The 12,968-nt window shown below is 44.4% G+C and overlaps 1 protein-coding gene across 1 annotated transcript in view; it reads right to left on the bottom strand.

Moving 5' to 3' along the window:
• The window catches only part of EIF4E3 (eukaryotic translation initiation factor 4E family member 3), a 79,423-nt gene that overhangs the window by 62,790 nt on the left and 3,665 nt on the right, over window positions 1–12,968 (bottom strand). Inside the window, exon 2 of the mRNA XM_042781679.1 lies at window positions 12,855–12,950. Within this exon, the coding sequence (XP_042637613.1) occupies window positions 12,855–12,950 (96 nt within the window). The remainder of the gene's footprint in view (window positions 1–12,854; window positions 12,951–12,968) is intronic.

Here is a 12,968-nt window from a genome sequence, read left to right on the forward strand (position 1 = left end):
TTTTTTTTTTTTTTTAACAGAGTGAAAAGAGAACCTACAGACTGGGCAAAAATAGCTGGCAACGACATATCTGACAAGGGACTTATCTCTAAAACTTACACAAAACTCCAACATCTCAACAACAAAAACACAAATAATCCAATTAAAAAATGGCCAGAAGACATGAATAGACACTTCACCAAAGAGGATATTCAGGCAGCCAAAAAACACATGATGAAATGTTCACGATCATTAGCTATTAGAGAGATGCAAATCAATACAACAATGAGATACTATCTTGCCCCAGCACTAGTAGCATAGTACATTAAGACAGAAAATAACAAATGCTGGCAAGGATGCACAGAGAATGGGACTCTCATACACTGCTGGTGGGACTGTAAAATGATACAACCACTATGGAGAGCAGTACGGCTATTCCTTAAAATGTTAAGACTAGAAATACCATTTGATGCAGCCATTCCATTACTAGGTATGTATCCTAAAGAAGTGAGAACCAGGACAAGAACAGATATATGCACACTCATGTTCATTGCAGCACTATTTACAATAGCAAAATGACTGAAACAACCTAGGTGCCATGAACAGAAGAATGGATAACAAAACTACAGTACATACACACAGTGGAATACCATGCAACCCTAAAGAATTATGTAGAATCCACAAAACACTGCATAATGTGGATGAACTTGGAAGGCATTATGCTGAGTGAAATAAGTCAATCACAGAAGGACAAATATTATATTAGTCCGTTACTCTAAAAAGTCAAGGAAAGATTTATATATGGAAGGAAATTTTCTTTGTTGGTTACCAGGGGTGGGAGGGAAGGGGAGGGAACACTGCTAGATAGGTACAGACAAGTACTGATTTGGGTGAAGGGAAGGGCAATGTAACCAATGTGAAAGATCAATACGCTGGCACTGAGGAAAAGGAAGACACAGAGAGGTGCATGGGAGGTACAGACAACAAAGATGAGCCCTTTTGCACATACAGTACTGCATTGTCAGTGATGGCAAACACTGATATATGAGTGGATAGATGGGTAGACAGGCTGAACTATTAGATATGTCTATGCAGGGGGACATACCTAATAGTTCAGCCTGTCTACCCATCTATCCACCCATATATCAGTGTTGTCTATGCAGGGGGAGGGAGCTCTGGTAGCATAGTGCCTAAGGCACTTGACTGCTAACCAGAAGGCTGGCGGTTCAAACCCACCAGCCACTCCTCGGAAGGAAGGTTGGGCAATCCTACTTCCGTAGTGATACTGCCTCGGAAACCCAAGGAGGGGTCGCTATGAGTCAGGGCCGACTCGACGGCAAACAACAACAACAACAACATGCAGGGGGAACAGTGCCCATGTCCATGTACAGGGTTGGCAGACAATGTTTCTACAAGTGTATCTGTACGTTATGTAAGAATTTTCAGGTATACAGTAGAGCTGACAAGAGACAAGACTGTAGTCACTTCTTGGCCAGCTACACAGAGGGAGCGAGCAGCTGGACCTGTGGGCTCAGGACTATGGCTGCAAGGGACGTCAAGCTCAACTGGCATAATGTGCTACACAAAAACATTATTCCACATCCTGCTTTGGTGAGTAGTGACTGGGATCTTAAAAGCCTGCAAGCAGCCAGCTAGATGCAACAATGGGTCTCTCCTTGTCCAGAGCAAAGAAGAATGAAGAAAACCAAGGGCACATGGAAACAATTAGTCCAAGGGACTGGTACATCATGTGATCTTCAGCCTATACAACTAAGAGGCCAGAAGAACTAGATGGTGCCTGGCTACCACTGTCAACTACTCAGAGGGGAATCTATGTAGGAGATCCTGGATAGAGTGGGGAAACAATGTGGAACAAAACTCAAAATCATATATAAAGAGAGACCAGCTTTGCTGGTCTGATATAGTCTGGTGAAACCCCTGAGACTATGGCCCCAAACTGCCATTCAGATCTGGAATTGAACCCACTCCTGTGGCTTCCAGGAAAACAAAAGAAAGGCATATGAGCTGAACATTTACATTAGGTAGACACACTCCTTGGAGAAAACAATCATGGGAGAATATAAGGGCTGTGTATGCACAGGGTGACAGCTGGGGGGTGGGCAGAAGTGCATGGGAGGTAAGGACACAGGAAAGAGGTAACTATGGGGAGAAAGTGCGAAGAGAACAAATGCATTGTGGGAAGTTACAGTCAATGTCATGAGACAAAGTGTATATGAACTGCTGTATGAAAAATGAATTTGCTCTGTAAACTTTCACCCAAATCACAGTAATTTTTTTTTTTCAATTAACAGCATTAGTGTTTACAACTAAGTAAGGCCAAGTTTTTAACTGCCATCATGCCATATCACTAATATCTTAGGTTTGGAAATAAATGAATTGCATCTATACTATTAAAAAATAGGAAAATATGTTGCTTGAGCAGTAGAGGGGAAGAGTAGTACCTTTAGGGTGTTTAAGACTCTCAAGCCTATCTATAACCTGTGACTTATAGCTGGAAGGAATGTCAGCCCCTTAGGTCAGGGCCATCCCTGCCAGATCTACTAGAGGTTCTCTGCAACTTATAAAAAGTAAAATCCTGGGCCACCTGGGGAGTGTGTGAGTTCAGAGGGTATGTGTGCTTAAAAAAAAAGAAAGAAAGAAAGAACAGTCAAGATGGCAGCCCCTCTCTCCTTGCCAACTGTAGCCCTTCTACCCAACTTCCTTATATGATCTCCAGTGGGCCACTCTATGAGCAAAGATGATTTTGGGACCCTTTTTATGAAATCTGGGTGGTACAAATGGTTTGCACTTGGTTATTAACCAAATGACTGGTGGTTCAAATCTACCATTGGGCAAATCAAGAGCTTCTGTGTGCCATACCTCTCTTTCATACATTATTCGTCCTTTGTGGGAATAATGAAAACTTTGAAAAGGGTAATAGAAATTTTTAGCAATAATCAACAAAAATGGATGAGACAGCTGAAATTTATCACAGAGGGAGGTAAAAATGAATAAATGTGACATATATTCATAAAAAAAAATCTAACTAGCTGTGACATGAAAGAAAGGACTGGCAATCTACTTCTGTAAGATCACAACCATGAAAACCCTACGGAGCACAGTTCTACTCTGACACACATGGAGCTACCATAAATCAGAGTTGACTAGATGGCCACAGGGTGTGGCTTTTTTTGCTTTTATTGTCAAATCTGACCCTTCTGCCCGTATCAGATGTTTTGCTATGGACCACACTGCCAGAATTCACTTGAAAGCAATGCACCCTGTCAGGCAGATCCCTATAGAACTCAGTACCTCTTTGAACTCTTCACTGATGGTATTAAAGTGTTAGACATGATTTCTGGGAGGTCAGGGCCCATGCTGTATTCATCTTCACATCCTCAAAACCTAGAACCAACCCACTGCCGTGGAGTCAATTCCAACTCATCGCAACCCTATAGGACAGAGCAGAACTGCCCCACAGAGTTTCCAAAGCTGTAATCTTTACAGAAGCAGACTGCCTCATCTTTCTGCCATGGAGCACTGGTGGGTTTGAACCAATGACCTTTCAGTAAGCAGCTGAGCACTTTAACCTCTGCAACACCACATTCCTTAGAACCTCGATCAATGACTGACAATTATGATGTTCAGTGAATATGATCTGTAAGCAGAGCAATAATTCTTAACTTCTGATGCATACTAGTCTTACTAATGGCACCTATTACAAATCCAGATTCCTAGCCCTCACTGTGAGAGGTCTGATTCAGTAGGTCCTGGGCAATCTGCTAAGCCAGGTGATTCTGTTGTAAGTGGATGCGAGACACTCTGAGAAACACTGGCACAGTGGATCCAAACCCTGATGGGGTGAGGCTGGTGAGAGATATATGTGATGGCCTCACCTTGGTGATTAAAAGTCTGCAAACAGGGCTTGGGACCATAGTCACAGGGGACATCAAGCTCAATTGGCATAACATACTATATAAAACATTGTTCCACCTCCTACTCTGACAAGTAGCAATCGGGATCTTAAAAGCTAGCAAGCTGCCATCTAAATGCAATGATGGGTCTCTCCTCGTCCAGAGCAAAGAAGAATGAAGAAAACCAAAATTCATGGAAACGGTTAGTCCTAGCAACTGGTACACCATCTGATCTGCAGCCTATATGACTATGAGACCAGAAGAACTAGATGGTGCCCAGCTACCACTGTCATCCACTTGGAAGGGGATCTATCTAGGAGATCCTTGATAGAGAGGGAGAACAATGTGAAACAAAATTCAAAATCATTTGGAGGAAAAAAAAAAAGGTGGGGACCAGGTCTGCTGGTCCAACAAAGCCTGGTGGAACCATTGAGACTATGGCCCCTAGCTGCCCTTCAGGTCTAGAATTGAACCCACACCTGTGGTTTCCAGCCAAACAAAATACAAGCATATGAGTCAAACATTTACCTCAAGTAGATACACGCCTTGGAGAGAACAATCATGGGAGAAAGAAGGGCTGCCTATGCACAGGGAGACAGCTCAGGGGGCAAGAGTGTATGGAGGGATGGACCCTGGGAAGAGGTAACTATGGGGAGGAAGTGGGAGGGCAGCTGATACATTGTGGTAAACTGTGGTCAATGACATGAAACAAAGTATATATGAACTGCTGTATGGAAAGTGAATTTGCTCTGTAAATCTTCACCCAAATAACAACAACAAAAAAAAAAGTCTGCAAACATTCACTAAGTGCCTTTCATGTCCAGGACCTGCAGTGTACATGCTCTGGAGTCACAGACATGAGGTAGATACAGAGTCACTGGCACATGGGAGGCAAGGAGGGAATCAGTTCTAACAAAGGCAGAGTGATCTCTAAAAAGTGCTGTCCAAACACAGAGGGGTGGGCTTAATCCAGACAGAGGCAGGACTGCTTAACAAAAATTCTAACACTGCATTTTAGTAGGCTCTTGAAGGACTGCACAGCAAATTTTCAGGTAGACAAATGGGAGAAGAGCAAGCATCCCAAGCAGAAGGTACTTCACGAGACAAACTTCAGCCTAAAAAGTCCATGATTTGTCCAGAAAATGGGTCAGAAGCCTGATGTTACTTAAGAGAAGGGATAGACTAAGTAGTATCTTGGAGGTGGGGAGTGGTGCGTGGTAAGGAGGCAGATAGAGGGGGACTGCTGCTGTTGCTGTATGTCACTGAGTCAATTCTGGCTCACAGCGACACCCTATAGGGTATCCCAGGCTGTAATCTTTAGGAAGTACATTGCCAGATCTTTTCTCCTGTGGAGTGGCTGATAGGTTCAAACTGCCAGCCTTACAATTAGCAGCCAAGCACTTAACCATGATGCCACCAGGGTTTCCTGGAGGACATATTAAAACTTAAAAAAAAATGAAAGCGTTCCCATCAATGTAATTCCAAGTCATGGCAATCCCATGGGTGTCAGGGCAGAACTGTACTCCACAGTGCTTTCAATGGCTGATCTTCCTGAAGCAGATCACCAGGCCTTTCTTCTGAGGTACCTCTGGGTGGACTCAAACCTGCAACCTTTGTTAGCAGCTGAGCATATTAACTTTTTGCACAGAGTAGAACTGCTCCATAGGGTTTTCTTGGCTGCAATCTTAATTTACTTTGGTCACGTTGTCAGAAAGGACCCATTCCCTGGAGGATATCGTGCTCAGTAAAGTGGAGGGTCAGCGAAAAAGGGGCAGGCCCTCAATGAGATGGATTGACACAGTGGCTGCCATGATGGGCTCAGGTATAGCAATGATTGTGAGGCTGGCACAGGACCGGGCAGTGTTTCATTCACGACCCTGTACACAGGGTCACTATGACTCAGGACAGACTCCATGGCATCTATAATAACAACAATTTTAACAGAAGCAGACCTTTTCTATGCACATAGACCTTTTCTTCCATAGTACTGCTGGGTGGGTTCAAACCACTAACCTTCAGCCTAGCAACTGAGTGGAAACCAAAATAAGAACATACTGAAAATAACAATATATAAATTTGGACCATGATCTGTAAGTCAGTGGTTTTCCACTCTTTAAAGCTAAGGAATTCTTCATTCCTTCAAATTAAACTGGCTCATTTTAAAAAATAATCAGAGCTGCTCTGGTAAAAGCAGAGATGGAGACCCCAGAATCCCACCTATTTGGATCCCATGACCCCACAGCAGAGATATCCCTAGGTGGTGAGAGAGTAAAAAGCCATTCCTGTGTCAGAAAAGAGGGGCAGGGATGTTTTGGAATGAGAAGATCAAGTGTATGTCAGAAGGTGAACCATGCCAGCCCAGGTGGGGGATGCATGAAGAAGGAAGAGCTTAGGAATGGTTAGGTAACTAAGCAGGTTACAGCATAACTGGGACAAGGAATGACCCAGGCATGAACTAGAGAGAGAGACATGGAGAGGAGGTATGTCTTAGACGTGGAGCAAGTTTTCCAAGGGCAAATCTATATAGCACAAAGTACAGAACCAGATGGAATAGGGTACTTGAGAGAGACGAATCAAGGATCAAATGGAAATTTCAATTTGGAAAAACTGGTAATATGGTGGTATTGCTAACCAAAACACACTAAGTACATATGAAGAGACACTAGCTAAGCTAATGAAGCACCAACATTTGCATTTAAAGTGCCTCTGGGTCTCCTGGGCTCTGGGCAGTGTGTCCAGAACTTAGGTGAGAGGTCAGGACAAGAGATGGAAATTTGCAGATGATCATCAGAGGACTATAAATCTCCACAAGAGAAGGTAGAGTCACTCTGGATAGAATTCAACAATGCCCTAAACAGTTAATGTGCTTATGCTGGGTTCTGCTCTACAAGATGAGAACAAAGCAATGGTGGTGGGTCCAAAGCCTTGCTCTCATGAAGCTTACATTGTAATTGGAGAATTTAGACAAATGTGATAAAAGTATGGGGAAAAATAAAGCAGGGTCAGGGTCGTGGAGAGTGTGTTGGGACGTGTGTGCTATTTTACATGGATGGTAAGCAAAGGCTTCACTGTGAAGATAACATTTAAGCAAGGAAAAGAATATAGGAAAGACCAGGCTATGCAGATGATTGGAGTATGAACATCTGGGCAGTAGAGAACCTGAGGGGCAAGGGGCCACATATGGGATGATAAAAACACAGCCAGGGGCCAGTGAGCCGGAAGGGAGTAGGGAGAAAAGAGGCAAACCGGGAGACAGAGGCAGAAAGGTATACTAAGCTGAGGCAAGAAGAGGTGCAGTCTTATAGGCTATTGTAAGAACTCTGGCTTTTAAACAAAGTACAGGCATGTGAGTTAAACATTTACCTCAAGTAAACACACGCCCTGGAGAGAACAATCATGGGAGAAGGAAGGGCTGCTTATGCACAGGGACAAAGCTCAGGGTGCAGAAGAGTATGAAGGGATGGACACTGGGAGGAGGTAACTATGGGGAGGAAGTGGGAGGGGAGCTGCTGCATTGTAAATTTTGGTCAATGACATGAGACAAAGTATATGTGAACTGCTGTATGAAAAGTGAATTTACTCTGTAAATCTTCACCCAAATCCTAAAAAAAAAAAAAGAACTCTGGCTTTTGAGCTGAGTGAAACAGGGAGCAGAGAAGTGACATGCTTTAACTGCTGTGTTAAACAGGTAACCAGCTGTCATCAAGTCAACAATAACTCATAGCGACCTCACATGTGTCAGAGTAGAAATGCACTCCATAGAGTTCTCAATGTCTGATTTTTCAAGGTGGACCACCAGGCTGCTATGAACAGAGAAATGACATGATTCAATTGCTATATTAAAAGGATCACTTTAGCTGCTGTGATAGGAATGGACTGCAGAGGCAGGAGTAGAAGCAGGAACAACAGTTAGGAAGCTCTTGCAGTGATTCAGGCAAGAAAAATGGTGTGGTCCATGGTCTAGGATGAAGGTAAACCAAAAAACCCAAACTCACTGCCATCGAGTCGATTCTGACTCATAGCAACCCCCTTTGGGTTTCTGAGACAGTAAATATTTACAGAAGTAGAGTGCCCAGTCTTTCTTCCACGGAGTGGCTGCTGGGTTTGAACTACTAACCTTCTGGTTAGTGGTCAAATGCCTTAGGCATTATGCCACCAGGTGGTTTGAATTAATTGGATTCTGTACACATTTTGATGGCAGAACCAATAGAAGTGGTTGAAAATTGATGGGAGAAGGAGAAAAGGAGAGCACGGAGGAGGAGAGAGAAGTAGAAGAGGAGGCAGGGAGGAGAAAAAAGAGGAGAGTCACAGATGATGCCAAGATTTTGGTCTCAGCAACTAGAAGAATGGAGTTGTTATTAACTGACTCTCACAAGGTGAGAGTCCTTGAGTGGCACAATGGTTAAGTACTCAGCTCTGACCAAAATTTGGTGGTTCTAATCTACCCACAGGTGCCTCAGAAGAAAGGTCTGGCAATCTACTTCTGAAAGATCATGGCCATCAACAACCCTGCGGAGCATAGTTCTATTCTGATACACATGGTTGTCACCATGAGTCGCAATCAACTTGATGGCAACTGGTTTGGTGGGTTATCTGAGATGGGGCAGACTGAAGGAGGCAAGATTGGGCAGAGAGATGAGGAGGTGACTCATCACATGTTGAGTCTGCATGTGTATCAGACATCCAAATGGAAATAGACAGGAGGGGCTGGATATATATAAGTCTAAAGTTTTGGGAATCACCAGAATACACAGATGGTATACAAAACCTTGAGACTAAATGAGCTCACTGGTGTACAAAGAGGAGGAAAGAGGCTTGAGGACTGAGCCTATGGGTAAAACTCTGAGCAAAGGGGACCACCACACATGAAAACGAAGCAGTCAGAGACACAACCAAGAGTGACCTTTAAGAATTAAGGCAAGTCAGGGTTTTAAGTACCCGGAAAACAGGAAGAAAGATCTTCCTCTTATACCCTCAATCCAAAAATATGCATTCAATGCTTAAGTTAGTAGCCATATACTCTAAATTATTTTCTTTTGAACAACCAAAGATTTACTGGAGTTTATTAATGAAAATGCAAATAACTTTATTGAGGAGTTCTGCAATTCATCAGGTGAACAAATTTAGGTTGCTAACTTCTGAATACTGAATTCAAGGACTGCTGAGGGTGTGTGTGTGTGTGTGTGTACAGGGAGTGTACATATTTTGGAAGCACTGTAATAGCAATGGTAATTGTTAACATTTATTAAACACTTACTCTTTGCCAGGCACCATGTTAGGTGTTTTACATTGTTCTCATTTAATCTTCAGAACAATCCTAGGAGATATATGTTGCTGCTGTTATTGTTAGTGGCCATCCAGGCAATTCTGACTACTCTGCACACGTATTTGCCACCAGTCTGTGAGATACATCCTAAAGTTATTTCCAGTTTACAAACAATGAAAATGATCCTTGGGGATGATGGGTCACTTGCCTATCATCAGACATGAGGCTGGCAGGTAGCATAGGTCAGGAAGTAGATGCTAGAGGCATTCAAGATTTAAGTAGCTAGAAGCCTTTGGATGTTGTGGAACTCAAAATTGATACCACTGGTGGCAGACACAGGACCTCTGATGGTGTAGTGCCTAAGGCACTTGACTGCTAACCAGAAGGCTGGCAGTTCAAACCCACCAGTCACTCCTCGGAAGGAAGATTGGGCAATCTACTTCCTCAGAAACCCAAAGAGGGGTCACAGTGATACTGCCTCAGAAACCCAAGGACGGGTCACTATGAGTCGGATCTGACTCGATGGCAGTGAGTTTGGTTTTTTGGTGGTGGCAGACACTAGCTATGCCGGAGTAAAGGGCACCTTGGAGGGCTCTCCTGAGAACCTTATCACTCTCTAGAATGTTGTTTCTCTGGGGAAAAAAATTACAGCAGAATGTGTTTGTAGCAGTTATGTTTGTGTGTTAACTTGGCTGGACCTGGTTGAGTGGCTGGGCAGCTGAATATAGTTATTCCCGATGGTGAGATTGGTAATTAACTCCACGGTGGAAATCTATTGGAGCAGCTGAGTAGTTGCCTTGGGTATGTGGTCTGCTTCCCATATATAAGAAACAGCTTTGGGAATGGTCTATAGCTTATGGCACGCTTGAACCCTGCACATAGCCATGTCATTCAGCAACCTGCCATGCTCTGCTGACCTTGGGACTTACAATGGACTTGAATGAACGGCCTGCCATGTGGTTTGGTAATATCAGGACTGTGCCATTTTATTTGTCGACCTTGAGCTTGTCAGCTGCAACAACCAGTAGCTGCCTGAGTGAAGAGACCCTCCAGCTTCAGTGGGCTGGGAGCAAGAGGCAGAGCTAAAACCCAAGGTCGAGGGGCTTCCACACAGCTCCTAGAGCCTGGCACTTTGAACTTGGACTCAAAGCCTCCAAACTGAGAGAATAAACTCCTGTTTGTTCAAGCCATCCCATCTGTGGTATATTCTTGTCAGAGCGGCACTAGGTAACCAGAACAGTGTTCATAACTTTTCAGCAGCCTACATACATGTAATGGATTCCCACAGGAACAGGGAAAAAAGTTCAATAAAAGCTATCAAAGGACTGATCAGGCAAAAGAAATTCTTATGTGCTAAGCGAGTCAGAATCGACTTGACAGCAACAGGTTTGAACGCTGGAACAAATTATAATTCCTAAATCAATACAAGAGTCAGACATTGTGGCAATAACATTTCATTTGATTACTGACTTTTACAGAACAAAAATGTACAAATAAAGAGGAAAAAGATCATTTGTGTCTTCAATGAATTATCTTATCTTAAAATATACTAGATTTCTTGAAGAGTTGTTTATGAATTTATATCATAAACCATTCTCAAAAAGTATTCTTCCTCTATAAGTGTTTCTGTACATGTTCTTTCTATATTTTTATCTATTTAAGAAGAAAAACTATTGATACTGTTTCTATCACTTAAAAGAATCCACAATTTAGACCACAGGTCCAGGTCTGAGGCACTTAAAACACATATCAGGTAACAGCAGTATTGTTACAGCACACCTTTGAAAATAGACACTTGTGATTTCATTCTGCTAAAGTTTGCCAAAACCACTCTTGTAATGACGCTAAAATGCTCTCTTAACGTCCCATAATGAAAGTGAAAATGTTCAGCAAACTCAGAGACTCATTTCATCTCATGCACCCCCAATTTCTCTGGGTGCCCAGAAAAGACAATGGCTTCAAGGATCAACTCTTATAGATAGGCATTGATTCCAATAACAATGAGATTGTCTTCACTGAAAAAGATGAAGAGCACTTCTAAAAATCTTGCAGGAATTTTAAGCAAAGCCTTGTGTCTACCAAATAAATGTCACAGAAAAGTGTCACATATCTTTACTGCTAACCCTTAACCATACCACATATTAACAAAACAAAAGCCACTGTCATTCAGTCAATTCTACTCACAGAAACTCTTCAGGGCAGAGCAAAACTACCCATAGGTTTCCAAGGCTGTAAAACTTTATGGAACCAGACTGTCTCATCCTTTTCCCACAGAGCAGCTGGTGGGTTTCAACCTCCTACCTTTTGGTTGGCATCCAAAATGCCTTACCAACTATGCCACCAGAGCTCCTTAGTAGATAAAGTTTCATTAAAATTTTCATAAATTCTTGGGACACCCCTGAGGGAGAGGGCATGGCATCATAAAACACCCACTGTGTGACAGAAACTCAGAAGGGACTTTTCATTCAACTATCTAGACATTCCTCAAACATTTCCTGTGTTTGTACCATGTGCCAGGCATGGTTCCAGGTACTGGAGAGGCATGTTGTTGTTGTTGTCGAGTCGGACCCAACTCAAAGTGACCCCTCCGGGTTTCCGAGGCAGTATCACTCCGGAAGTAGATTGCCCCATCTTCCTTACGAGGAGTGGACATAGCAAGTGTCAAAAACAAAATCCTTGCTCTCTGGCCCTTACATGGTGAGAAGCACTGAAGGATTGGAAAAACAGATTATCAATCTAAAAAAGTCATATATAATAGAACGCCACTGCATTACCATTATTGAGGGGGTGGGGAAGAAGGCAGGGCAGGAGAATACAAAATTAAAGGTGATGCAGTAGTCAGAAAGGCCTTGAAGAGATGGCCTCTGAGCAGTCCCCCAACAGTTATAACTGTCCCTACTTTAAGAAAAAGGTGAAGGAAACTCCACGAAGGCCATCTGGATCTACATGATCATTATTGAATCCCCAGCGCCTAGTAGGCTAAGGCTGCACCGCGAGCACTAAAGAAACACCTGCCAGGGGGTTAGAATTCACAAAGTTGTCCAAAGCAGCTTGTCAGGCACAAGGTGGAGATGCCCACTGTGCAGTATTATAACCATCACCGTACACTGCCTAGGAAGCTAGTCGACTTTTCCCAGGAGCTGTCACAGCTAAGGTTGTGTCCTGAGCTCACCTAAAGCCCCGTGAAATAATCAAGACAGCAATCACTCTCCCCACTTTACAACAAGGAGCCGAATATCCCTGACTCGTCGACCATCTCCCTTCCTAGGAACAGTGGGGTTGGCAAAGCGGGTTCTCACCACTCAACCAGGACGTCCGCCCATAGGCATTTTTCTTGCAGAGGAAATAAAGGCGTAAAGTGCTGCCGAAACTTTTGGGGCTGCGCTTCTCCCCTCCTGGCCCGGAAACCGAGGCCGCCAAACCACCGTTCGTCCCAGCCCAAACCTGGGCTTCCGACCCAGCTTTCCTGAGGACCCAAAGCGCGCGCGCGCGCGCGCGGGGCCGGACTCTGCGCCATCGCAGCGCCGGGCTGGGGCCGGGACGCCCGGGCACGCGGGTGGGTGAGCCGGGCCGGCCGAGTGCACGGCGCTCTAGGGCCGCGCGGCGCCAAGACAAAGCTGCAGTCGCAGGCCCGGCGGGAGCCCGGCGGCAGCGCCGGGCTGGGGCCGGACACTGGGGACCCCGCGCCCCCTCACCTGTCGAGCCAAAAGGTCCAGGGCGAGTGCAGAGGGACCCCTCCGGGTTCGGGCCGCAGAGCAGACAGCTGCTGCAAGCCGAGCGACGGCTCGGGACTGGTGGTGGCGGCGGCG

The sequence above is a fragment of the Orycteropus afer genome, unplaced genomic scaffold (assembly GCF_000298275.1).
Source record: "Orycteropus afer afer isolate SDZICR_OR568_19922 unplaced genomic scaffold, OryAfe1.0 scaffold00149, whole genome shotgun sequence".
In the NCBI taxonomy this organism is placed as follows: Eukaryota; Metazoa; Chordata; class Mammalia; order Tubulidentata; family Orycteropodidae; genus Orycteropus; species Orycteropus afer.